At 40.5% G+C, this 27,108-nt stretch overlaps 1 protein-coding gene across 1 annotated transcript in view; it reads right to left on the bottom strand.

Annotated features, from left to right (window-relative positions):
- Nucleotides 1-24,711, bottom strand: part of LOC147226122 (E3 ubiquitin-protein ligase rnf213-alpha-like) — a 38,963-nt gene extending 14,252 nt beyond the window's left edge. Inside the window, exons 1-37 of the mRNA XM_086162028.1 lie at nucleotides 24,602-24,711; nucleotides 24,366-24,463; nucleotides 23,591-23,983; nucleotides 22,830-22,883; nucleotides 22,502-22,611; nucleotides 22,186-22,320; nucleotides 21,847-22,046; nucleotides 21,461-21,720; nucleotides 21,121-21,368; nucleotides 20,322-20,522; nucleotides 19,205-19,397; nucleotides 19,033-19,118; nucleotides 18,760-18,919; nucleotides 18,340-18,471; nucleotides 18,162-18,254; nucleotides 17,961-18,083; nucleotides 15,899-16,088; nucleotides 14,758-14,940; nucleotides 13,456-13,608; nucleotides 11,808-12,412; nucleotides 11,393-11,549; nucleotides 11,094-11,311; nucleotides 9,941-10,078; nucleotides 9,709-9,864; nucleotides 8,300-9,578; nucleotides 7,512-7,696; nucleotides 7,251-7,388; nucleotides 3,117-6,713; nucleotides 2,769-2,896; nucleotides 2,484-2,579; nucleotides 2,273-2,394; nucleotides 1,438-1,551; nucleotides 1,296-1,345; nucleotides 1,000-1,144; nucleotides 778-913; nucleotides 480-662; nucleotides 151-275 (exon numbers count right to left, since the gene is read on the bottom strand). Coding sequence (XP_086018154.1) covers nucleotides 151-275; nucleotides 480-662; nucleotides 778-913; nucleotides 1,000-1,144; nucleotides 1,296-1,345; nucleotides 1,438-1,551; nucleotides 2,273-2,394; nucleotides 2,484-2,579; nucleotides 2,769-2,896; nucleotides 3,117-6,713; nucleotides 7,251-7,388; nucleotides 7,512-7,696; nucleotides 8,300-9,578; nucleotides 9,709-9,864; nucleotides 9,941-10,078; nucleotides 11,094-11,311; nucleotides 11,393-11,549; nucleotides 11,808-12,412; nucleotides 13,456-13,608; nucleotides 14,758-14,940; nucleotides 15,899-16,088; nucleotides 17,961-18,083; nucleotides 18,162-18,254; nucleotides 18,340-18,471; nucleotides 18,760-18,919; nucleotides 19,033-19,118; nucleotides 19,205-19,397; nucleotides 20,322-20,522; nucleotides 21,121-21,368; nucleotides 21,461-21,720; nucleotides 21,847-22,046; nucleotides 22,186-22,320; nucleotides 22,502-22,611; nucleotides 22,830-22,883; nucleotides 23,591-23,983; nucleotides 24,366-24,463; nucleotides 24,602-24,701 — 10,684 coding nt within the window. The 5' untranslated portion in view covers nucleotides 24,702-24,711. The remainder of the gene's footprint in view (nucleotides 1-150; nucleotides 276-479; nucleotides 663-777; nucleotides 914-999; nucleotides 1,145-1,295; nucleotides 1,346-1,437; nucleotides 1,552-2,272; nucleotides 2,395-2,483; nucleotides 2,580-2,768; nucleotides 2,897-3,116; nucleotides 6,714-7,250; nucleotides 7,389-7,511; nucleotides 7,697-8,299; nucleotides 9,579-9,708; nucleotides 9,865-9,940; nucleotides 10,079-11,093; nucleotides 11,312-11,392; nucleotides 11,550-11,807; nucleotides 12,413-13,455; nucleotides 13,609-14,757; nucleotides 14,941-15,898; nucleotides 16,089-17,960; nucleotides 18,084-18,161; nucleotides 18,255-18,339; nucleotides 18,472-18,759; nucleotides 18,920-19,032; nucleotides 19,119-19,204; nucleotides 19,398-20,321; nucleotides 20,523-21,120; nucleotides 21,369-21,460; nucleotides 21,721-21,846; nucleotides 22,047-22,185; nucleotides 22,321-22,501; nucleotides 22,612-22,829; nucleotides 22,884-23,590; nucleotides 23,984-24,365; nucleotides 24,464-24,601) is intronic.
- Between the last annotated feature and the right edge of the window lie 2,397 nt (nucleotides 24,712-27,108).

Below are 27,108 nucleotides of genomic sequence, written 5' to 3'. Positions count from 1 at the left end.
ATATATACATATATATATATATATATGTAAAAGGTGTATGTGTGTTTGTGTGCTTCTTTATGTATATATGAAAATAATCCATAGTCGAACAGCTTATACAATTGAGAACAAAAAAGTTGATGTAAAATTTGAAAATAAACGGATAGTTACATTTGTGTCTTGCTTTTTGTACCATTAAGCCGTCCAAAAAGTCCTTTATCCACCAGCTGAAGGGCATGGCACAGTTCATGAGGACGCCACATGTTTTATGGCTTTGCACATTTAGGACGGTGGAGCTGAGCAAGGGGAAAGATAGAAATCTTATTAATTTTTTTTTTTTACAACTATTAGAATTATCTTTTTCTTAATTTTCTTTATTTTGCCCAAAGAGATTTCTGTGCCATACAAAAACACACATAACTGTTACACAATTTGCTTGGAGACAAATCTGGACCATTTAAGGTGAATTACTACTTCTATCACATGACAGGAACACCTACTTCTCCATATGGACACTGGGTATAGGAAGCATGTCTTTGCTGGCAAATATCTCAAGCCACAGGTTTCTGAGGTCTTCACTGCAGTTCAGCAGAAGGTGTAAATTGGAGTCTTTGTCAATGATTGACACAAGGTTTGCTAGAAGTGGAGTAACGACTGCTTGGATTCTCCTCCACAGTGTGTGTCTGCAAAGAAACGTTCATTTGAAATAAGAAAAACACAACTTTGCATTAGGATGACATAGGTAAGGGCCACTAAAAAGATTACCGGTGATTTAAGAAACACAATAAAACAACTTACAGCAATGTTCCTCCCTCTTGAAGTGCACTGAAATTGGATGCCTCCTTCACAACCCAGCTTTGGCGAAGTTCTCTTTCGGCTTCGTATTCCAACAAGAGCAAGTGCAGACGCTTCCTCAAAATATCGCCAAAAGCCTCTGGAACACAACGCCAATTTATGGATTTCAGGTGACGATTTTTACAGCGGGCTGATACATGGATGACTCGGAATACACCGACTAACCGTGCGTCTGACTTTCATCCAAAAGTGTGAGAAGGTTCAGAACTCTCCTTTTGCTGAGTTCTCCGATGTCTGCTGAGTCTCTGAGCATGCTCACGGCACTCTGAACACAACTTCTGGTCAAGTAAACTGTATCAAGTGCCAAAATCTGGAAAGAGTCAGAGATCCAACAAAGTACTGAAATTTAATAACAGTAAACCGTCCAACTATGACCTCAGATACGAGCCAGACAAAGTAGTATTCAGAATTATGGCAAGGGGGATTTACGGTCATTTGAACAGGTTTAACAAATAACTTGCATTGGAGGTGTCATTCTGTGGCAGGTCAGACTGGTCTTCCAACTCTGTGACTTAAAAAGAAAAGGGAAAAAGATGTATAATTGAATCGCTTATTTAGAATATATATATCTAAAAAAATAGATAACTATTAAAAAACCCACACCTTCAGGTGGATCAGCAAACAGGTCGCTCATCTGTAGATTTTTCAGTACATGCACGTCAGTCATCAACTCTTTGGATCTTCTGAGATCATCAATGTGAACCGATCTCCAAAGGCCTCAACAGGAAAGGCAAATAAACATATCATCATTAACTGAATATGACGCAGTGTCACGCAGTGCTGTTGTTTTTTTCTTATTCTTCTGCCTCTTACAAATAAATGCTAAACACGTCCTCTTCAATTACGATTTGTAGTTGCAGCATGAAAACTCAATACGAATGGATTTGTCAGCAAAAACGTCATGATGGCCCGACATCCTGGTAAAATGCGCTACAGACAGCGGGTCTCACTCTTCCTCCCTTTGAATCCCTTATGTGATTTAAGATAAGGTTTACTCTTGCCATTTGACCTAGCTATCATCAATTCCTCAATTGAAAGCTGAAGCAACAGCATGAGGTTGAACTTAAAGGATAAACGGATGCAATCTTTCAAGCTAATCTAAAGGACTACGACAACTACTGGGGATTTTAAGGTTGAATCGAGAGCTTTTTTTCCCCCCGTGTATCATTAACAATGCATTCATATCAACCATTAGTCTCCACGCTGAAAAAGGAAACGGACAGCAGCTGCAATACTCTTTGAGTGAGATATCCTAGTTTTTCTAGTATATGCACACAAAGAAGTATGTTGAGAAAAACACTTATTTTATACTTTCATCAGTGTAATCCAACCTATTTGAATTTGCTTTGAACCCACTTATTGTTGCTGTTGTGCAATTAAGAACGCTGAAAAATCAATCAACACGTGATAAAACCGTTCAACTGTTAACAAATGTTACCTCCTTGAGACCCCACATAAGAAGTTCCTCCATCCATTCGAGGAAGTCTTATCACGAAGTATACAAATGTTTTCGCGCCCTCGGCAGCGGCCCTCTTCTTTATTTCATTGGTGCAGGAATACCTGTGACGTCGAGGAAATTCAGAATTGAAATCCGACTTTCGCAGTCACGCGGAAGAAAAGTACGACTTTACGATAACTGTTGTACGAACTTAGCCGAAAAGAGAATATTCCTTCCGTGGCGACTTTCGTCAAACTCCGTCTGGATGATGAGAACTTTGTCTGTGCGCGATAAGTCGATGAATTCCCTGGTACCAGGTGGTGAGACGAGAATGCGATTAGACACGCACATATGAATCATTCTGTACATGCTTTGATTGCAATTCTTTTTTTTTTGTTAACGAGAATGAGAATTCTAAAAGTTTGAGCCCAAAAGGATTGTATTCGCTTCCTCGGGAGCTGTGGTATTTCCTTCACGACATACTGAATTTAGGCACCTGATATTCTTGAGGAAGGAGTACTCGGTGTCAAACTGGTGCAGTGAGAGAAGCTTGACGCTGAGCTTGATCGCTTTCTGAAGCTGCTGAATGTCTGCTCCCGTCAGCAACCTGGAAAACGTTGTGATCTAAAAAAAAAAAAAACAATAGAAATAACAAAGACAAAACCTAAGTGAACCAGGCAAAATGACAAAATGTGGTCATTTTTGATTGCCAAGCAGTTATTAAGAAAACATTTTCTGATCAGCGACTGTTAAATTCAGACTAAAGAAACCAATTCAGTGAGGCAGAAAAAAGACGCTGCACTCTTATCTTTATCAAATGTTTTACAACCGAAGGGAAAATTACCTCGGTAAAGAGTTGTCGCTGTTCCATCTTCTGCGTGTGAAAGAAAATGTAGTCTTCCAATGAGCAGTGTATGTCGTCTTTCACGTATTCCCTTATTAATTGTTCCCTTTCGTCGCTCGACAGCCCTGATTGGTCAAGTCGTAGAATAGAGTCGGCGGTGGCGCAGTGGAGCAGAAGGTCTTTGGCTTTGTCGGGAATGTCCTGGGATTCATCCAGACTCTGATTCTCTGCTACTTGCAGCACCACAGAGGAGCACGTGTCCGGGTGGTAGCCGATGAAGACGTCGCTCGGAACATACCTCTTCGTGGAGAACTGACCTATCGGGGAGATAAAATCATTTGCCCATTTCCGCAGTCCTTCGGCAATGTCCTTCTGTTCCTCGCCGAGAAGAGTGTCGATGTCGAGGTAATGTTTCTCCAGCCTGTTTATCAAAGGGATCGGAAACTGCTCGTAGACCACGTCTTTCTTCTCGATGACGATGAGCTTGAAGTTTTTGTTGACTCTGCATTTCACGCGATGCGTTCCCAACCCGAGATCGGTGTACTTCTGATCCCCCAGGGACACGTAGTACTGGTTGAGAGCATCGTAGAGGCTTTCATACAGATTTTGAAGGTTCAGAAGCACAACCGTCTGGCCGGTCTCCATGCAAACCTTTACACGATTGATGTTCCTGCAAATCTGGGTGTACTCCTGATCTTTTGGGAAACTGGAGCCGAAGATGACTTCCGGATGGAGATCGTAAGAGAAGAAAATCTGTTCGACAATCTGAAGAGCGGCATAATTCTCTATGAGAATGATGAGGTAACGACTTTCTTCTTGGCTCAAGTGAGAGAGCTGTTGCCTTTCAGGATCCACGCTGAGAACGGGAGAGATGCTTTGATTGATCAACTCTCTGGGGCTGATGGTGACACGTGCAAAGTCCTCTCTGAGTTCCTGACTGAATATCGTCATCACATCGACGTCATCTTTTCCGCTGAAGTTTCTGAGCACGGCTCCGGTGATTTCATAGGCACTGGGGGTGTCATTCGAAACTCTGGCGATCGAAAGTATCATCTTTATCAAACTGTAGAAATCCCGAAGACCAAAGAAACCTTTGCTTTCTTGGCACACTCTCATATAGGCCTTTGCGAGGGGCTTAAAAAGGTGTTGGATCCTTCTGTTGAGGTTTTCTTCAGAGCAACAGATTCCCTTCGCAGTTTTGATGAGCTCTTCCTCGTCCGGATCGCCGCGCAACACGAATATTCCGCGATTCATCTTTGCAGGGTCTAGGGCCCAATTGGAAATTCCGATGAATCCAACTCGTTTATAGGGCAGCGGCTCCTCATCAATGCAGCCCTCTTCCAGTAACGGGTGCAGTGTTTTCAGTGGCATTTTAGGAGAGTCTTCCGCCAACCCTATCTCATCGAGAACAACGACCGATATGTATTCATCCAAGTTTTTGCATTCCTGAAAGCGAGAGCACTGTGTGAACGTGTTGATTATTCCTTCCGGAGTTGAATGAGGGCTGCACTGGAAAGACATCAGGTGTATCTGCCCCAGTCGTTTGAAGAATTCAGAATGCGAAGCCGTGCCCTGCATCGCATCTCCAATTAGGGTTTTAGACAGTGACTTGGAGCTCCCGGGTTTCCCGACGATGAACAAGGGAATTCTTAGCTGAACGCAGATCACCATCATGAAGAAGTTTTCTTTCAAAGCATCATTTTTGGCGATCGTTTTGTTCATGGGCACACCACTGAGGAGGAGATCCTGCATCAGCTCAATTTCATCCAAGGCCCTGACTACGTTGTATGCTTGGGGAAGGAAATTGGTGATAATAGTCAGATATGGCCTTTTTTCCTCCAAGCAGGCTTGATAGCAGACCGCCGTAGCCATCAAGAGCGACCAAATGACTTTGTCACTTGCAGGTGTAAATTCCAGCTGGATTTTTTTGATTTGAACAAACGTTTTAAGTCCCTCTTGAAACATGGAGTGATTTTTGTGGAACCACACCATCAGATCCATGCAACGTTCAACATCCCTCAAACTGACAAAGCTGCATTCATCATCCCTCTCTCTCATGAAGTTTTGCGACGACGACAGCACCTGGCATATTGCCGATCCGTAACTCTCCCTGATATCGTTGGCTTTTGTCTGTCTCAGCACAATTTGTTTGATATAACTGTGCTCTGACATTTCACTGAGGTGTCCAAAGTCCCAAATAAGTGGAATCATACTGGGGGGCAACACATGAACACGATACACCAATTGTCGGAGCGGGATGGAGCCAAGTCTGTCTTCAGTCTCCTCCGACCCGACGTGGTAGCCCAATCCGGATGCCTCAAGCTTCTCAATCATCTGCTCTTTATGCTTCTTATAAGGGTTGCAAGCAGCAATAATCTGAAGTCCTGCTTCAGGGTCAAGAGGTTGCCCTTGCACAGAGTGATCACAGAGTATCTCCTTGATGCTGCTGACGGCCTCTGTTGTGTTTGCCTCATCAAAAAAAAGAACAGTCTCTAGGTGATGGTCCCTTTTGTTGGTCCTCGCAAGAATTTGTGCTTGTTCCACTTTGTTGTAGACGATTGCTGAAGAAATGCCTCCATGAACCTTGACCAGTTTCATCGTTTCGGTCACTTGACTACTCTTTCTCAAGTCACACATGAACTTGATGAGCCTAGTCTTACCGCAGCCAGTTTCACCCATAATGATAACAGGGATACCACACCTGAATCTCATATGGATCGCCAAAATTTTGAGCATATTGTCTGTGGTCAGTTCATATGTTTCATCTGGATCTTTGTACTCACGGATGCCAAGAACTTTGCAAAGGTGCTCGATCTTATCGGCTCGAGGCAGCAGGTCAAAGTTTCTGTTAAAGGGGACTCCTTGATGTAACAAACCAGCATACAGTTGTTTGCTCATGATGTTTTTCTGAATCACTTGTTTGGTTCTGACATTGATGGCATCCACCCCTCCCTGGTCATTGTGCTCCAGGTGAAATCCAATGAAAGTCATGCATGTGTGATCATCGTTGAAGAAAATGTATGGGTGGAACTCAGATTCCCACCTTTTTCTCATGACAAACGGTGCTAAATCACGCTCATTTAGCCCATTCATATCCACATGCTGCCCTCCGGGGCTCTGGTCCGCAATGCACAACGATGGGGTCGCAAAGTCTCTTGACATCAAGATCATGAACTCGACCACAAATTTTTTGAATCCTCTTAAAGTGTCCTTAATGAGATCATAACTGCAGAAGACCGAGGTCTCACAGTCTTTTAACTGGAGATTCAGGAACCAGACAAAGTTGCGAATCTCTGCCCATGACGGATCTATTACACCGCAGTAAAGCAGAAGAATCTGAAGGCAGGTTGCATGAGTCCCTTCGACACGATCACTGTAAGACAACCTGTCAAGATCTCCCTTGTTGTAAAAACATTTCAGGTACTGATATGGCCTTTGATAAGCTTCGCTTTTGAAACATTCATCATCCATGAGGGGGTTTTCACTCTCAAAGTCACCATTTTCCTCTCTTTTTGATTCCAAAACAAGGACATCCTTTGGTGGCAGACAAACCACTTTGGGAAAAATGTCCAAAAATGTGTTTTTCTCCACTTGTCCCTAAAATGCACAGAAACACACACATGTTGATGTTTACACGATTAGAGTCAAACATACCTCTTGTTAAAACTGCACTTACAACTCTAATCTACATGGAGATAATTTCCACTGATCTATTCAAATACAGCTCTTTAAGACTCTGATTGGGTGATGATACATACACATATATACATATTGGTCATAATAAACAACCATTTAAAATTCCTTACATTCTAGGTTTGTCTCATTATATACAGACAGTAAAATATTCAACAATGTCAGCAAAAGACAACTACGGGCTAAGGTTGAAGTGCACATCTGCTAACTAGTTACGAATGGGTGCTGGAACCAAAAAAGTTGACTCAGTAGAATTTGAAAAAATCCACACACCAAAAGTGCTCCAAAAAGAAAGATGATTTACTTTACCTATAACACAAAAACTCTTATTCTCGCTCTTCCTCTTTCATCTGTCTTTTTGGAGCACTTTTGTTGTGTGGATTTTTTCAAACTCTACTGAGATTAAAGTGGACAAGGCGAAAACAAGGAGTCTCAACTTACAGTTCCGGGGGAATTTCTTTCGAGTATTTCGACGACATACAAGTGTCTGTGACTGCAGCACCACATCCAGCCATCAGAATCCATCAGGTATCGCAGAAACAAAAGCTTGAAGAGAAATTCGTTCAAGCCTTTCTGCACCTGAGTATCAGAATTTACATCATTAAAATCTTCTGTGTAACAAATGAATTCACAGCAGACTTTGAAAGTATCGGTTTCACACAAGCTCACCATCTGATGGCTTAATTGCTTTAGATTTCTTACCGAAGCAGTGACGTCAAAGTGAAAGAGTGTGAGCTCCGTGTCCTTCGGCGTGCCGTACAAAGACCGGAGAACCTTGTGGTTGTCGACCTCCTTTTCGGTTAGTGGGATGCACTTCTTGAAAACTGCCCCTTGTGTAACGCTTCTTTCCAGGTTTTCATAAAGTCGCTGGATGTAAAGAGACTTGCCTGCAACGGTTAAATAATTACTTGTCGTTTGGCTGAATAAACTCGTAATATCACAAAATCTTCCGCTTAACTGTAAGGTTTTAGAGACGAAGAAAGAATCAGCAGTTAAGAATGATTGTTTCCCCTTCAACTATAATGATCGCATAACCAATGATATTAAAACTGTGAAGGCAATTTATAAACAATTATATGCGTTTCAGGTCATTCTTTTTTACGTTGGTGTTTTTTAATAGTCTACATGTTACAAAAAAACAGATGGTATTGTTGGCAAAAAATGCACAAAGTTAAATTACAAACGCTGGTCATTCTTTTAAAACAGAGTTTTTTCAATTTTTTTCACTTTTTTTTTTTATTTATTGGCTGATAAATGGGACACAATGCATTTATCAGCCAATTCTATGTTATCGAATACTGGAGCTGATTTGGCCAATAATACCCCATATAAAAACTTTACAGGTCAAAAGATTATCATCTTATTTCATGCATTTGAGTTATAAAGTACAACAAAAAAGTTTGTTGTCGAAAGCCAACACAGTACACATAGATCCCTTGCAGAGAATAGTTATGATGCAATAAAGTTACGATGGGAAGAAAAATTCTCACCAACTCCTGCACGTTGAGAAGTAACCACTCCAACTGAATGGCCGCCTTTAAACATGGCATTCTTGTAATCCGAGGATACGGTGAAATGCCTTGACAGATACTTCTGGATGCTTCCCGGCGGCTCTTTCGGCACAAACTCCCTTTTGAACTGTCGGAACGCCGTGGGAATGTAAGCCTGCTCCTTATGAGAGCTGCAGAAGATCACCAGCCTGTATTCATGGGTGAAAAGGGTGCTGAGCTTCTGGAAACACTCTTCCGTTGCACTGCAAACGTCATAACTCAAGAGTTCTGCCTGAAGCATGGTGTAGATTTTCTGTCCAGAGTAACCCGGCGTGAGACATCTCCTGAGAAAAAGCTCCACTTCCTCAAATGTTGTTGTAGGTGTGCACAGAAGAACCTCGTCGTAACTCGGCATTGCTTCCTTTTCGCTGGCCATGTATAAGCAGATACATGAAATCAGAATGTCTTTCTGAGGGCAAATGATAAGATTAGGCTGGTTTGGGTGGAAGCTGTCGGGGAGTTTTCTTCTGAGCAGATTGTCTTTCGGGTCCGAAGGCTCCGGTTCCTCCGCTTCGTTTTCTCTCTGGCTTTCCATGTTCGTCAGTGTTTCGAGGAAACCTCCTAAACTTCTTATGTCTAAAAGATCGTTGAAATAGATTTCTGCATTTTTCACGTAGCCGTTCCAAAGTGTTACGAGCTTTTTTATGTGGACAAACATGTCCATCTGCTCCTGTGGATCGTCAGCAGCAACGTGACACATGTCGGCCGTAGGAGAATTGCCATTAAGGAAAGGGAGGTGACCGAGAAACTGGAAATCTTCGCCGGTCCTTTCGCCGGGGCAGAATTGTCTGTTAAACCTATTCCATGTGCTCCACACGTCCGATGTTGTGCAGTTGGGTTTGATAAACGACATCATCATCAAAGCTTTGTCCTCAATCACAGCATTCACGTTTTTAGGATCAAAAATACTGCAAAGGTAGAATAACTGCTCTGCGGTGAAATAGTTCAAGTAGTAGTGATCACTTCTCTGTTTGTCCATGAATTTTTGCCAGCAGTCAAAAAACAATTCCATCTGCTTTGACAGCAACGTTAGTTGCTCAACCAAATCTCCACCTACTTGAAGTTCATGACAGTCATTGCAGAAATTGATCTTCATAATGATGCATGCATCGCTCGGATTTCTGCAGAAGATCTTTGCTTCCCAAAATCTAAAAATTGGGTTGCCGGCAGTGTGCAGGTCAACAAACGCTTTTGCAAGTCTTTGCACATTCTCAAACACCTGAAGGAAAAGGAAAAAAAGACAACACACATTTTAAGACAAAATGAATTTTTACATTTCATGACTTACACGGATTAAAAAAAAGTTGATGATTTTTTTTTTTCTATCACAATAAAAAAAAGGCCCAAACCTCAGCAAAGCATTCTACTTTACTCTGATTATGTTCCTTTTTTACAGACATGAGCATGAGCTTGTTTTGTAATTCTTTCAGGTCATCATAGGTGCATGTTGTGGTTTTCTTCTCCTGGTCTTCAATATGCAGCATCAGTGAAGTCTCCAAAGTGACCTATATAGATGAATAATGATATTACTGTTTGATCTGCTCATCTTTTGTACCATGTGTGACCTTATTCACTTCACACCTTCTTCTGGCTCTGGGCCTTGATGCTATATATCCCATTCTCATTAATGGATGTAGCCAGAGACAGAGACGAAAATTCAACCGATCCATGGCTCTCCTTGACATTTTTGAACCACTCCAAAAGCCTTGCAGTATCCCTCTGTAATCGAAAGGAAGATATTCAATATATCGATTAAATCAGGGGTCGGCAACCTTTACCACTAAAAGAGCTATTTGAAGTAGTAGGGAAAACACCGGGAGCACTACGACCCTTTTGAAATTTCAAAGAATTAACACGGCATATAATGTCATTTTTTTGCCTTCATGCTATGTATAACACAACATATGCTGCATTTTTTTTAAATCAACAACTGCAGAGAGAACAAAATTACTTTTCTGGATGCAACAAAACATTTTGAACCCCTAAAATGGTTACTGATGGTTACTTTTAAGCAAAACACCCAATGTCTATTTGTCCTTCTTGTATTTATGGAAAAAAAAAGCGAAACTCAAATGATCCTTCGGCAGCAAACCAAAAATGCCGTCCTTTAACTGGCGCACGTTAAGCGACTGATTCGACTTAAGAGTGACAAAAATATTTTTACACGTTTTTGATGTCACAGGATCGCCATAATCTTCAAATTTAAAATGACATTTTAAAAATGAACAAACTAAAAAAAAAAAATTTCAATTTAATACTTGTTAATTATTTTCAGAAACCACAGGGAGCCTCATCAGAGGGTGAAACCCTTGGGTTAAATAAATAACCCACGAGGTTGTTGTTCTTTGCAACGGGTTGGGTTGTACAACTAGTAAGCGCAGTCTGGCATACTTCTCAACAACAAGATGTTCCCTTCCTGAATGAGGACTAGATAAAAATTACACCCAAAAAAACAATAACAGCATCTATTTCAGATCAACGGTGGCATTTTAACAACACAAGGGAATCGCCGCCACATTCAGCCCCACGAGGATATCCATCAGTGATGTTGCAGATGCAAATGTATCATTTTGTGAGAGAAAGATTTACTTAATGACCAATTAAAAGCTTAACTTAGCGTCTAATTTGAAACCGGAAACAAATGGATTATGGAATTTCACCTATCGAATGTAAATTCAACCTGGTTTGACTTCTTAATTGGGCCAATACTTTGTTTGGATTATTGTTCACTCACCAGCTTCTTCGGTAATCCTTTGTCATTTTCAAGCGCTACCCACATTTTTGTCAGTGACTCCTTGAAGGATTCAAAGTCAGAGTTCACTTGGAGTCCGTACAATATAGAAGAATATCCAAGGACAGCATCATGGAAACAGGCCACTTGGCCTAAATCCATGGCATTGTCTCCAGCAAAGATGGTTGCCAGGTCAACAAAAACTTTGAGCTCCTTGATATCTGCAAAACAGCATTTCTTAAGGCTAGAATGATGTTCTTGAATAAAGTAATAATTAAAAAAAAAAACATTATTTACATTACCTTCGATGGCTTTTTTCACCCACTGGACAAACACAGAGCATTGTCCAAGTACCTGGAGACATTCCCTGCGTTTATCAGTGATGCCCTTCAGAATGTTGTTGGCTAAAATAATGTCTTCATCAATGCACTTCAGGCTTTTCTCAATGCCACCTTCATCCTGAAAAACATAAATTGTTGTTCATTGAGGGGTGTTAGAAGGGTGTTGTTTCACTTTAAACACTGTATCTTGAATTGCAAAGTAATGACAATCATCATTTGCCAATGAGGAGCTTTTTTTCCCCAAAACAACAGACATAATTCAATTTTAAGAGAAAAAAAAAAAAAACCAAACCGAAAGAAATTACGAGTCAATGCCTGTTGTTTCAGAAAAATAAATAAAGTCCAATCAGACACACGGATCAACTTTTCTTCGTACCAGTTCAAGGACTTGCTCCAACGCTTCGAAATCTCCCTCCGGACAAATTGTTCTGCGGACATCCATGATGATTTTGGCGGCGTCGATCGCACAGTGGCGACTGTGGTAATGCTCGATCTGGTAACTCCTCCGACTGATCCATTTTCTGTCATCCGTTGGGTCTAACCGACACATGATATTCAAATCTTTCTGCATGTCATCGTACTGACCTCTGTAGTTCTCAAAGACGCGGTCTACTTCGTCCAGCGACAAATCTCCACTCTTTAAACCATCATATATGTGTTTGTAGTTGCTGTAACAGCTCTGGAATATATTGTTGAAAACATCGTCAAGAGTGTAGGTTTCTATTTCGACGTCTTGTTTTCGACGTTGCTCTTGAGTCAGCGTTTCCACTTCGTTTGTCCAACACCTTCTGAAAAGGGTGCTATCTTTAAAGTCCTGCAGCGTTGAGGCCATTTTCCGGGTATTTTCAGAAAGATTGAAATAGGTCACTTCCCCGATGGAAGGGGAGGCTTGTCCATCGAAAGTGTGAACATTGACCACTTCATTCAGAATCATCGTGTCAATTTCTTGGCGAAGTTTACTATCCAACCCCTGGAAGTCAGCTACGGATTAAAAAGACAGAATTTGCATTAAAATAAAAAAATGTAGACATACATTGTATTCTGTACAGAATTGTACAGAATTACATTTGTTTTTTCACTCCCCCTTTTGGTTCCAAGTGTTTTTGAATGCACTGCTTGTACATCAAAAGTCTGGTTCACTTTCTAATTAACCAAATGGCATGACAAGGGCTGAGGGAATACTGAACATGACTGAAAACTCACCAGAAATCGCCAAGAAAGTAGTAAAATGTTACAGAGAAGTGGTGAAAAATCAAGTGAACACAAAGACAACATGCATTTGATATGAAGTCAAATGTCAAATGTGCTGAATGCTTCTGAATGCTGCATTTATTTACATACAAGTGAATACTAATTGTGCAAGACTTTAAATTGATATGAATGGGAATAACAACCATACTGAATAACAACCATACTGAATATAACCATACTACCATATTTTCTGGACTATAAGCCGCTACTTTTTCCTTGGTTTTGAACCATACGGCGTATACTCTTCTATGGATTTTTCTTCCATCGCTAGGGGGCGGAAGTAGAATCCAAAATAAGATAAGACATATAAATCAATGCAAAGAAGAATAGCAGAAAGAGCAGATAAAAAGCAGATAGAACATGCAAGACATATTACTAACTGGTACTCATTTTCAAATCCTCGCCCCTTCATCGTGGAAACCACAAGATGAAGCTCGTATGATGCAAGTTTTAAGTTGAAGGCCATCGAGCTTGCTATCCACGAAGGAAACATAAGAGGCGGCAGCGGGAAGAGCGAATGCAATGCCAAAAGTCGAAAAAAGCTTTCAGAGGACATAAAAGCAGGTGGCCTGAACTTGAAAATGTCCTGGAGGACATTTCTTTTCAACATAGATATCTGCAGCTTATAGCCTGGTGCGGCTTGTATATATATGTATTTTTTTAATAGAGCGGCTTATTTACAGGTGCGCTCTATAGTCCAGAAAATACGGTAAATCTTGTTTTTGCTTTGATAGACAACTTCATGTTAACATGACCCCTATTTTTTGCACTACCTTGGACATTTTGTGGAAGCTCTTGGCAGATTTGCAGAAGTATCTTGACCAGCTCTTTTTCGGTGTGGATCGCTTCCTCCTCCTCTTTTCTTTGCTTCAGTAATTGTGTCATGGCTCTGTTGTCTTTGCAGCGGCCGTCGTCACAGAGGCCATCTAGGGACACATTGCTTTGGATCAATGCAAATACGAAGTGGAATTCGAACAGTAGAATTACACAAAGCACAAAACCGGCTGGAACTGGGGAAAAGAATAATCATATTTTCTAATCATTTTCTGCAATTTGATGGGAGTCAATTTGTATCCGTGCAGTCGCACGAGAAATAAATTCACCCTTGACCTGTCACTCACGCCGAACACTGGAAATTAGCGAAACGCTATCAATTTCTCACCAATCTCACCGCAAAGTCTCCGCCGTGAGCGTCGCAGTTTAGAATTTATTAAATGTGTATGACAATTTGATTTGTGTATTTCAATTGTAAAAAAAAAATCTGTATTTCACATACAATTACATTACGTTGTAATAAATATTATTAAATTTGCAATCTTTCCAGATTGCTCTGCTACTTCAGTCAACAGGAATCATGTGAAAATTACAAAATCAATCAAAGCATTCAACGTACAACAATTAACCTTTCTATTCTTTCATCCAGTCAGACACATCGGTCAGCCCGTTTTTGCAATTCACGAATGCTGTCTTACTAAAGCAACAAGACGTACTACATTACTAACTTTAAATTTACAGGTTTCACTATGAGTAGATTGGCTTGCACGTTATTTCCTTTTGATATTAAGTTTACATGCCTTTTATGGTAACCTTTGCTCATAGTAGTTGTCGAGTCAAGTAAAAATATCAGGGCCTCGTCTTCAAAATATCTACCATTTCGATTTTAAATATTCAAGATACATTATAGTTTGTGCTGTTGAAATAAAAAAAAGAAAGAAGTGCCATATCTAGTTTCGATTCCCAAATTTTTAGCTTTTGTGTGATAATAAGTGGACTTTCCTTGAAATCCAGTGACAACAAAATCTGCAAAGAATAACTGGTCTCTAGACCAATTATCTTCCTTGTGTTGGAAGCTGGTATATCCCTGAGGGAATTAGCTAAAAATTGACAAAAAGCGCTGTAAAATCTTTAAACCCTTCTGGGAAAAAAAACAAAATAAGACAATCAATAAATAAAAATTGCAAAACATCATCTCCAAAAGACATCTACAAAGTGTAGAATGAGTCGCCAGACAGTTAGAACTAAAAGGGTGGAAAAAAAGAGCAAAATACACGGCGAATAAACAGCTTCCTGTTTACCTATCTTCAGCATGTGTACATAACCATGCTCTTCCGTGAGGATTTGCTTCAGAGTCTTGATTTGGATCTCTCCGCTGAGGAACTTCTGTGTCACGGATCTGAACACCGATCTTGCCAAGTTCATCCTGCTGAGCGCCTCCTCAGAATAGTCCCCCTTGGACATATTGTCCATACGTCCTCCGCCTTGGAAAACAATCAAAGTGAAAGCATGAAGTGCTAATTAAAGGAAACTTGATATTCATTGAATTATTTTCCCGCCAGTAACAAATTGGAAGGATATATTTGTTAATAATCCTCCCAACGCTTAAGTACCTTAATTTCTCTGGAATTCATTCATTGTTAAGTTGGCATGCAAAGCTAGAAAGAATTTTATTGTAATTCATTCATTTTTAAGTGTGAAGATGATTGCGGTCTTGTAACAAAACGGGTTCAAATATTTTTGTTGCTTAATGAACGACTGGACACGGCAGTCAAAGGACGACAGCACACACACACACACACACACAAACTGGGCTGTAAATTAACTCAAACTCATTGAGTATTTTGTTTAAAAGTAACCTTATCGTTATGGCTTTGGCGCTCAAAACAGGCTGTTTTTCTTCACCCACGGAAACCTTATCGGTATTATGATAATAATTGGCTGACAACAAATTATTACTATTATTACTAGAGGGAAATATTTTCTCACGAGTAACAAATTGGAAGCATACAATTGTTAATAGTCCTCCCAACGCTAACGTACCTTCATTTCTCTGGAATTCATTCATTGTTAAGTTGGCATGCAAAGCTACAATTTTATTCTCAGGCAGGCGTCAGGATTTTTTTCTCTTTGCAGCAACAAACCAAAAATGAACATTTGCAGAAAAATCTCAGAGTACAGTATATTTGGAACGTGACAGTAGCTCTAGGAATAATAAATGTATCAGCTCCATAGATACATGTCACAATGTATAAAATGATGCTTATCATTATGGCTTTGGCTCTCAAAACAGGCTGTTTTTCTTCACACACGGAAACCTTATCGGTGCTATGATAATAATTGGCCGTGTGTCCATCAGACAACAAACACACACGTGCACGATCATCATCAGACGCAGCCCAACACTTGTTAAAGACCAATCTTCCATTTCACCATGTTCACCTGTCCCCTTGAGAGCAATTCGGGCCATGGGCCAACGTAAGAGGAACTCGAATATCAGGCTTTCCTCTACAATGTAATGTCCGTCGGCATCTGTGGGCCATGACTTCACCATGATGACGGACATCAGCTTCCCGAATTTTTCGATGTTGGGTATACGCAGCACAAGTGAAGACGCTCTGGATTCGCTGTCCTAAAAAGTCGAAGAAAAACAAAAAAAAGGGGTTTTATTACATCCCGTCGATACGTGTTCTTTGAATCATCCACACAAACATGACAAGATGTTGTATCAGGAGCAAGCGAAACGCTGTCGTGGCCTCAGAACGTGTTAATGATGAACATAAAGTTCGATAAGCTTGATGAAAGCAGCTTTTAGCTTTGGAGGTCACTTTAGCCATGAATGAGTGGGATTATTAGAAAAAAAGATGAGTATCATTAAATGAAAATGGATTTCTAGAATGCGTCTTGATCAGGGGTCGGCTTTTGAAAATAATCGATTCAAATCTCTTTTAATTTAAGTTTATTCATTTTTAAAAGTGTCAAATTTTAAAATCGCGATCTTGTTACATCTAAGTAAAACATGTTCAAATGTTTTTGTTGCTCTTAATAAACGACTGCACGCGCCAGCAAAAGGACGACAGCACACACGGAGAGGACGGTGTTTTTGGTTTGCTGCCGGTGGATCATTTAAGTTTGTCTTTTTTTCATAAATGCAAGAAGGACTGACATAGACATTGAGTATTTTTCTTAACAGTAACCTTCAACCCGATGTCTTTTTTTCAGAGTTCAAAATGTATTGATGCATGCAGAATCGTCATTTGGTTTTCTCTGCAGTTCATTGCAACACATTTTGTTTCCATTCAAAGCGTTCATCCCTGCATGCACAGTGGAGACACGTGTTTCCCCCTACAGTGAAATTCCTACTTTGCTGTCCACAGTGCATTTGGAAAAAAAAAATATATATGTAGTTATATGCCGCATTAATTCATTCTGAGGGTTGTGTGGCTCCCGGTGTTTTCTTTACTGCGAAACAGCTCCAAATGGCTCTAGGAGTGGTGAAGGCTGCCGACCCCTGGTCAAGGGTCTTTAAGGATCTTACCTTTTGCGCTCTTTCCCTACTCTCACTCTCTGAGCGGGATCAAACAATGTCGCATTGAAGTTTGTGTTGTATAGTTTGGGAACTATTTGTTAGCTAAAGGGTGTGATGCACATGTATAAAAAGAAGAAAGAAATTTAACAACATAGCCCTCACAGAGCTGGGAATTGTTAAGGCAAATGGAGCATAAAAAGCAGCGCGTCACTTTCTCCCAAACGACTGCGGCTTGCCAGGCTAAACACTTTCAAATCCAGCATCAAAATGCGTAGCGAGTTAGTCAGACGCATGAGAAAACAAAAAACAATAGTTTTACACCTGAATTTTTGATAAAGAAGGTAAAAAAAAAAGAAATGTGGCACTGAGTATGAGTTTAGGGAACCATCCACCGCCTTGTTAGCCTTAAGGCTTCCTAATCTGTTAAGCCATATTAAAATAAATAACAATAGCTGTGCTATTAATCCATCCATCTCCTATACCGCTTATCCTGCATTCATGGTCACAGCGGGGCTGGAGCCCATTCCAATTTGTTACTGGGCGAGAGGCAGGGTCGATCCTGGGCCGATCGCCAGCCCATCCCAGGTAAATGCCGTACAAGAATCCTCAAAACTACACTGCAAAAGATGTGTTGATGCTATTGTGAGATATAGAATTAATAAAAAACAAAAACAGTAGCTGCACCGATACCTCATTTTAAAGTCAAATACAATGTCTGTGACACAGTCAGCATGGAATTAAGTTTGACTGATTGGATTCAGTTGTGATGAAAGTATTTAGCAGACACTGGTAGTGTTTTATTCAAATGTAACACTGTAAACCGTCTCCACTGTTATGCGCCCGCATAACAACACTACGATTCATGACATTTCGAGGATATACATCGCATCTGCGCTTTACTACTCACATATACAGCATCACATAAATCTATGACCAGATTAAACACACCTGTTCATCAGTAATAAAAAAGCATACCTTACATATGGATCCAGCCGCCTCTAATGCATATTTCTCCATTAAGTTACATAACAATGGACTTGTGCTTCTTAGCTCGTCCATTTTCTTGGTGTAGATTCTAATCTGGTCCTCTTTGCGTTCCTACACAAACAGAGTCTTTAGTTTTGTCTCTCCGGTCAAGCATGAAGCATGTGGTCACAAACACATATGATGCCTTACCTTTTCCAGTTTTCTTTCAAAGTTCTTTAAAAAGGTGGTTGTCCACACAGAAGAATCATGGCTGAAAGTCAGTGAGAGTAGCTTCGTGCATACCTATCGCAGGAGGATTATTGTGCATTCATTTCTCAATTACACAGCAGGACTAAACAAATGAATTGAATTAAAACTTAAAGCATACCATTACTTCCTTTGGTTCAGAAAACTCGCCAAGACCTTCTTTCAGAAGTTTGTTTTTGAAGGTTTTGTTCATCCATTTGTTCAAGGAATTTAATGTCTCCCCAACTGACTCTTCATAGACTCTCTCTTTTGACTGAAAGCAAAGTTACAACATGCTGAAATACAGAAGTCATTAAAAAACACATCCATATTTGGCCGTTTACCTTTCACAAAGGTGATAAAATGAATGAAGGATGCATGTTTTATTTAATTATCTGTAAAAAAGACTGAAAACATTGGAAACGCACAGCAGTATCAGGAACCCACACAAGACGCATTGTTTCTTCAGAAGAAAACAGACGTTCGGAAATGTCAGCGTTAACTGGTTGTGATTCTTCGTTACCAGGACATGAAAGTGCGGCCCCACTTCTGCGGCTCTTACCTGGAAATCGGTGACGTAGTACTTTTTGGCAAGTGCACAGACCACATCGAGGAAGGTAAGAGGAACATCACATTGGGCTGTGTCAGTTATTTGATGGCAGACGGATTCAAGCAACATGACTGCAGTTTTCATGCATCTCTCTACATACTCTCCATTCCACCTATGGAAATATACATTTCCTTTATTCATTTAGAAGCTAGAACTACAAATTGGATATTCACAGACATGAAGGTGGTAAACTGTATTTCAATGACATATGATTTTTATTTTTACCCTTCTCTTTCTTTTGCGCTGGGTATGTTAAAACTTTTGATGGAATTTTCTCTATTGACGAGGTAAGCTGCCATGTCTCTCAGTGGCTGCAATCCCAAATGAAAAATTAAATAGGGACAACACGGGAAGGTAACTTTTAAATACATGGATGCTTTTCGTTAAGGCTACGTACCAGGATGTCGCGATGAACTGAACCACTGCGGACAAAGCGCAGCAGGTAAAAAAGGATGTTTAGGAGATCCACCGGCACACTGGTTAAGATCGTCTGCACGTCATCCGCATTCAGCAGAGGCATCCATGTGTTCATGAGGAGGTAATCGATTCTCATTAGGTATGCATGTTGCAGCATGATTGTCCTCAGTTTCCTAAAATATGAACAGGGGTTAACAGACAAAAAAGAGAAAAATGGGTAGGGAAATTAACTCCACAACATTAACATGTTACAGCCAACATTAACTGCCAACAAGCTTGAACATACCATTGCTACACTGATGCAAGGCTCTTCTTTTAAAACAAGGGCGGGCAAACCTTTTGGATTAGGGGCCGCATTGACTTTTAAAATTTGACAGACGGGCTGGGTCAGCACAAGATACGGTATATATAAAAATAAAATAAATAAATAAATAAATAATTTTAAAAAAAAAACCATTTGTTAACAGTGCATATCAGACTCATCTGAAATTTGTCTGGACATTTGTCTGACATTTGCTTTAAATATGTAACCAGCTTTGGTTTAGAAGGCTCTGACGTTTGCTTGCATTTCATGCACAAACCGCTTTTTCCCTCGTAGCTTCACGTCCAGGACATTCCTCGTGTCGGTATGTCCACAGTAAAGGCTAAATCACAGAGCCAATCTGTGTCATTCAGCTAAGGAAAATTCTCAAGTAGCTCCAAAAATGAAATAATCTCCTGTTTCAGCTCCCACATTTTTATCATTTACATCAAGTATGAATTCTGTACCGACCTTTGGCGGGCCGGATTAAAAAGACCAACGGGCCAGATGTGGCCCGCAGGCCGTAGTTTGCCCACCCCTGTTTTAGAACAACAAATAAACTATTGCATCACCATGATCATAAATATTTTTGGTGTCTATTAATGCAGCTGGCTAGACTAATTTGAAATATGGGAGCCCTCCCAATTTTATTCCCCGAGGTAGAATGAGGAGGCACTTTGTTATCACTCTTTATCTGGATGAGACGTACAGGAGAAGTATATTGAAGACCACAAAAAATTGGTTTTCCCACGCATTGATATATTCTGCTGTTTTGAGCAAAAACTAAAATACATACATTTGACTTTCGGATGCCCCTCTTCTTTTGGAGAGGTTTGAATCGAAGCGTCCGTACTGTTGGTTCAGGACAAGCACAGCAGGCTCAAACGGTTGGCTTTCTCTTTTCAGTAGGTGAATTAAAGGGATAATCAGGACCCACGCATCCAAGCCGCATTTTCGGGCCGAGTTGGAAAGCTCCTGAGCAGCATCCGCGAGTTCACTGGAATATAAACGCAAACAGTAAAACGTTTGCAAAGTTGACTGTAAATTGAAATCATTGAATTGAAGTGTGTGAGGCTGTTGTGCTGAATTGCTTCTACTATTTGTCATATTGAGAACACAAAATCTATTCTGGGTGCAGAGGGTCCACTGTTCATCTACATGTAGACAGTCCCTCACCTACTAGCGTATTAGTGAAATGTGTTTAACTTTAAATAAAAATCAAGTTATCATCAATTGTTACCGTGTCACAGATACTGTTTAGAGATCAAGCGATGATGATGATGTCGTCTTAATAATTGAGACATTTATCTGGTATTGAAACTTAAATCCGCTATTGTCACAGGTACCCACTGTCATCTGATGATGAGAACACGTTTGGCATATCTCACATATCTCACAAATGTCTGTTTCTGAGCACACAATGCCTCAAACCCCCTGCAAATCAGCAAGCTAATCTCTCGCCATGAATTCTCAACTATCAGACGCAGGCATATTTTTCTTAGAATATATCATGTCAACTTTTCCCTGTAGCTCATTTCATGACTGGCTGCCTCACTCCTTATAATCATTTATGATGAATGTCTGTTAATACTTACTCGATTTTATCATGAAGAGGGAGCAAAAACTTTTCCCAGATATTACTGAACACATGTTGCGCCTGATTAGGCAGGCAAAGCCAATCACATAGATTGGATAATTGTTTTGTCATATCTTTATCCAGGTGCTGACAGTAGATGAGCAAAATGACTGCGCCCATATGCAAATGGGAAGTATTATTTCTTTCTTTCTTTAAATACGTGTCAATGTAGCTGTCCTCCAGAAAACTTCTCAGCAGGGTTTTCACCTGAACAGAGCAAACCAAGAGACAGTGCTGATGTCATGCTGCCACATATCGGGAGCGTATCTGTATTTTAGAGTAAAACCCTTGACATTTACCTGTGCCTTGCCATACTGTAATTCCCAGAGTTTCTTAAAGCCATCATGAACCACAGGACGGCTGTACTGATGAATGAACTGTTCCAGCAGCGCAAAGAAGTCGCCCACACTGTGTTCAGTCCAATGATTAAGATGTCCAAAGATTGTGTCCAGCATGTCCCTGCCAGCTTTGTCTCTCTCATCTATTACAAAACTTCGATCAGACTGGAAGCGTTTGGCCAGATGTAAATGGATGGCATCATCAAACTGGTGCCACTCCCCTTAAAAGTTCAGCAGAAAAGAAGAGAGTTCAATAACCTGCTCAAAGTCAGTGCACAGTGACCGTGGTTTATTATAGGAAAAATCAATTTGTAAACATAAGGAAGCTATGCAAAATAGCAACATACCTTTAGGTGTGAGGAGTTGCTTGTTCACTGATAGGCATCTGTTGATGTATACATCCTTATTTTTCTGATAGATGATCTCATATTTGTGCATCTTTTTAGCCGACGTCTGAATGCTGTATTTGTAGGGGATATCCTCAAAAATCTTGCTTTTGGGGATCCAGTGCTGCCATTCGACAAGGTATCTCTTATTCCCAAGATATCTACGGGGACGGGGAAGTGGTGAAACATTCAGCCGAAGAAGTAACTTAAATGTAACAAGTGCAACAAAAAATCACATCTGATTTGAATATTTACTTGGTTATAAGTGGAAAATGTAATCATTTCCAAAAGAAGACATACTTGTAGCTAGTCATCCCCAGGCAGTATCTCCAGTCTCCAAACAAAACTTCAGAATGTAAGAAAATCTCACTCTCCTCTGGACTAAACTCCATTTTTTGGGGTGTGACAGCATGGAAGTAAACAGGTATGTAGTCTCTGATGCATTCATTGAAAAAAATAGAAAAAGTTAAATCTTGGTTGGCATTTTCAACGGGAGAGGAAAACCATACCACAAGGAAAAGATATGACATGGATATTATAACAGCTCTTGTACATAATATTGCACAACACATAGGTTGGGAAAATATTTGGAATCGATAAGACTTGTTTAACGTACTGTCCCATGTCAGGAAACGAGTTCACTGCCGGAGAGCCAGCATCATGGACCAAGCCGGGCCAAGATGATGGTTCTAAGTTGGAGTTTTCCACATAGACGGAGCCTGGCTGCTGTGGACAAAACAACAAACCCAAGGAGATCAAATTATCAACTAGATCATATACATCAAAAGTGTTACACTTCGCTCAATTTCTCGCGAAGGACTGGGATCATTTTTTGAATGCTCTTCCGCACTTTTAAATGCAACGCAACATCACCGGACAATGAAATACCTTAAGTAAACTGACTCGCAGGAAGTAGGAAAACAAATAACAGTAACAGTTGTTACCTGTGTTATTGGATCAACTGAGGACTCCATTGGGACAGCACTTCTTCTTTTTACCTACAATGAGCCCAGATTGTTAAGATTAGTAAATAAGAGTATGCAAGGAGGTACACACAATGCATTGATTAAATCAGTGATTTTCAACCTTATTTGAGCCGCGGCACATTTTTTACATTTACAAAATCCTGGGGGGCTGTTTCGATTAACACAAAATGGATATCCTGACGGTAATGGTGGAAAGACGAGGCTCTTGCTCAAGTTTTACAAGCTGGCGGTATTCATGTTTCTGCCACAGTGTGGAACTTTTTTGATTTAGCTACGAGCTCAGCAACAAGGTAGCTAGCTAAGAGGGCTCTCTTGTTCACCTTTGTGGTTTTTCTCAAAAAAATTGCCTGTTTCTCATTGTTTGTAATAGTCCAACAGCTTATTTTGAACGGAAGGGTGTTTGGTTTGGAGATGGCTTTTAAATCTACGTCTACGACGTAGCGAGTGGCGTTCCATTTCTTAGGGACAGATGTATCTTATAATCCAGTGCGCCGTGATCATTTCCCACGGCAGACCTGACGATCTCTCACGGAACACTAGTGTGCCGCGGCACACTGGTTGAAAATCACAGGGTTAAATGGTGAACTAGGTATTTTTAATTTGAAAGGTGGTGAATCCTGTCAAAGAGGATATGCCATGATTTTGTGATACCTGTGATGTGAAAATGACAGTAAAAAGTTCCCGGAAAAGGTAAAAACATGTGTTTGCTGAAGGACTACCTGGTTTTGGGGTGTCTCTCTTGATTCTGGATAGATGATCTTAACATTCTCCAGCTTGTTGGGAGCAACGTCGAGAGCGTCGGTGAAGCTGTTTGGAGTCATCTCTGAAGAAGGATGTGTTTGTTCTGCCAGTTGACCTTTGTCAGCTAGAGTTGTCGTGGGACAAGACGTCCCTTTGTGTGATGAATCGTTGCTGTGAGGAGCCGAGTCAGACGGCATCTCATTATCTTTACAGCTCTCCATGTTTTGGGTCTTTTCAGAAGTGCCGTCAGAGTCTTTTTGGCCGCAAGACGGGGGCCTGGCTTGGGTTTCCAACGCAGCCGGGCTTTGTGCGTCCTTCGGGTCAACTTGTGTTGTGCCATCGCCGGTTGGATTTGACTCGTCACAGGGCGGCTGCGGTAAAGTATGACATTCATATCTATTCCTGGAACACTGCAGAATCCGCTAAAATTTGCATTTTAAATAATATTAACAAACCATGCTTGTTAGCGATCTAATCAGAAATCAATCAATGTTCTACTTGGAATAATTAGAAAGCCACAGGTGACAAAACCACAATTTTCCAAGTGTCACGCCTAAAAGAAGAAAGTGAAAGTGCTTGTAAAAGGAAAGATCCAGGCAAAAGCTTGCACAGACTTCCTGAAGCCCCTTATAAGAAGACTACCATTCTTGGAAATGAGGGCAGCAGGACAGAGGCAAACACTTCCCTAATTTAAACGAAAACACATCATAGGGGATAAAGTATAGCAAGATGTCCCCCATGTTTTGTGTTCACCTTTATCTGCAGTGCTTTTCCTTTCGCCTGGTCTGGAGCCTTAGGCTGGTGACTGTCCGCTGTGGCCACTGAGAGCGGAAGTTCACACGCTATGGCATCTGGGTGAAAAAGAATGTTGTGGAACACATCGATCTTTTACCACTCAAACCAGGTGACAGAAAATTAACTGCTCATCAACCTGCCAAGGAAACTATTGGTCAACATTTGACGTAAAAAAGAACAACAAAGAAGTTTACCTTGGATCTCTTTCTGAATCAACGGTAATAGCTTAGAGCCACAGTTGGGACAGAAATTGAACGATCCGTCAACGTCCCTCCCACATTTGGCGCAAGCCATGGTTCAAACCTGTTTCAAAAGATGACACGCTCATTTGATGTTTCCAAGTAAAAACAAAAATGATGGGAAATCACATAGAAAATACAGTCTGATTTTGCATTAAAATCAGCAAATAAAGTCCAACATCTGCCTCCAAAACCGTTGGACGTGGTATCGTAGGAGGTTTCAGGGTCATTCGATATCATTTCTAGCAGGAGTATGACGTCGATCCCAGCTGATGGCCGACAAGAGTTGGTGCTTTACCCGGACCGGCTGCCTGTCTATCACAATCTATCACTTGATGACGTTGGGCAGGAGGAGAAAGCATCAGGCGGGGGGAGATAAACATTTGGCTACTTTTGAATGCATATGGCGTTTATTGAAAAAAATCGGGGGCCATTTCGACAAACAACCTGCGACTTTACAGTCAAAATAAATAACCATTTGATTGTCATGACTTCTATCCGGTGTTGTTGGTGAATAAGAATAAGAATAAGAATAAGAATAAGAACAACTTTATTAATCCCGAAGGAAATTGCAGTGCCAGAGTTACAGAAAATATAACAGTAATAAATAATAAAAGAGAGGCAGAATTAGAAATAAAAATAAACTATAAAGTGTTTCAGTGAAACTATAAAGTGTCTTAGTAAGCCGTGATAAAACTATAAGTGTCTTAGTAACAAGTGAGGTAAGGAGTGCACAATAGTATGATAGAAGGGAACATTATAGTGTAGCAGTTATGAGATGAGATGAAATATTGCACAGTGTAGCTGTTATGAGATGAAATATTGCACAGTGTAGCTGTTATGAAATGAAATATTGCACAGTTTCTGAATATTGCACAGAAATGAGATATTGCACATTTTTGTTTGTTTTTAAGTTAAAGATAGGTTGTTAAAGAGAAGAAAAGAGAGGGCTTGAAATGGTGGGTTTCACGAGTACTTCAGTCCGATTTAGGTTCTGCCTCTGGACCTCATGCTATTGTTCTATTTAGTTTCATTAAACTGACGCAGCGGTTTGCTAACAACAGAAGCCTTGTCTTTGCTGTCAAGCTAGAAGTTGGCGAACATCCCAATGCCAAAGTGTGTGTGTAGGGGGGTGCATAGGGTACAATGGGAGACGGACCCTGAGCTATGAATGCAGATCCCGGACTGTGAGAAGATGGCGCTAAAGCTTGTTGCAAATACAGCCGCCACATAAGTCCTAGGGCAATACAAACGTGTCACCCCAAAAAACAAAGAACAAAACAGAAGTTGTGGCGTGTGCCCAGTGTTAAATTGTTTGCTCTATGCACTGGGCTCTGCTGCAGGTCAAAGCATGTTAAAAGATAACCAAAAATGCTGTGGACTAAGCATTACAACCTAATTCCATGCTATTTAATGATCAATTTACACAAAATGAGTATGCATAATGCAAGCTTGAAAACTGAATTAATGTTATAAAATGCAACTAATACTATGTGGTCTAAAGTTGTACATTTTGTCACCGATTTAAATTCATCACGTTTCAGGTCATTTATTAGAACCCAAATGTATTTATTGAGTCATTTTGACTTGAGTCAAAAGTTGCTGTCATGTTATCTAGTTTATCCTTGTCAATCTGTTATCCATTTTTAACCTCACTGTTGTTGTCACTTTTCTCATTTACTTATATTTCTCTTCTATTTATATTTATTGAGGTGCTGCTGTGACAACCGAATTTCCCCTCTGGGGCTAAATAGAGTATTGTAGTGAGTCACGAATGTTGGGGTTTATGTTGACGCTTGTGTCTGTGTGATTTTGGGGTTAATGGGGACTTTGTGGGTGGGGTTGGGGGTGCAAGGAATTCTAGGGGTTTTACCTGGATTTGGCAGGAACGGGGTTATTGCAGGCTTGTGTGGCGTGGCCTTGGCCAACAGCAGCTATTGCTGATTAAATGGATGTTTTACCACCAACCAGGTGTTTTTCCTGATTAAAACGCTTCAGTATTATCTTATCTGATCATATTCTTGACACTCACTCTGCAAACTGTCAGGCATTTCAGCCCTGATAAGCAAAAATACAAATGCATCGTGGCAAATCTCATGTCAGTCACGTTTCATTGACTGTACAGTCCTTTACTGTGCATATTTATTTTATGTTGTATGTCCTCTCTAACTTACCCGTGTCTCTGTTACTCACACCTTCTCAAACTGAGTGGCACTTCCTGCAGACAGCAAGGTAAGAATACCACCAACGTACAGGGAAACACGTTTTCTCACTTTGCATTTGTAAATAAAACTTCTGAATCTTTCCTGCATCATTCGTTCGCTGCAGCTTCTGAGTGATTCGTTCAACGAGCTACTTAGTGATTCGTTCATTGAGCGACTTGTTGATTTGTTCAATGAGCGACTTAGTGATTCGTTCGTTGAACTGCTAAGTGAGTTGTTCATCGAGCGACTTAGTGATTC

This window comes from Fistularia commersonii, chromosome 16, assembly GCF_037954325.1.
Source record: "Fistularia commersonii isolate RoL2024-O1a breed Wild chromosome 16, RoL_Fcom_v1.0, whole genome shotgun sequence".
In the NCBI taxonomy this organism is placed as follows: domain Eukaryota; kingdom Metazoa; phylum Chordata; class Actinopteri; order Syngnathiformes; family Fistulariidae; genus Fistularia; species Fistularia commersonii.
This window is presented reverse-complemented; position numbering and strand designations above follow the sequence as displayed.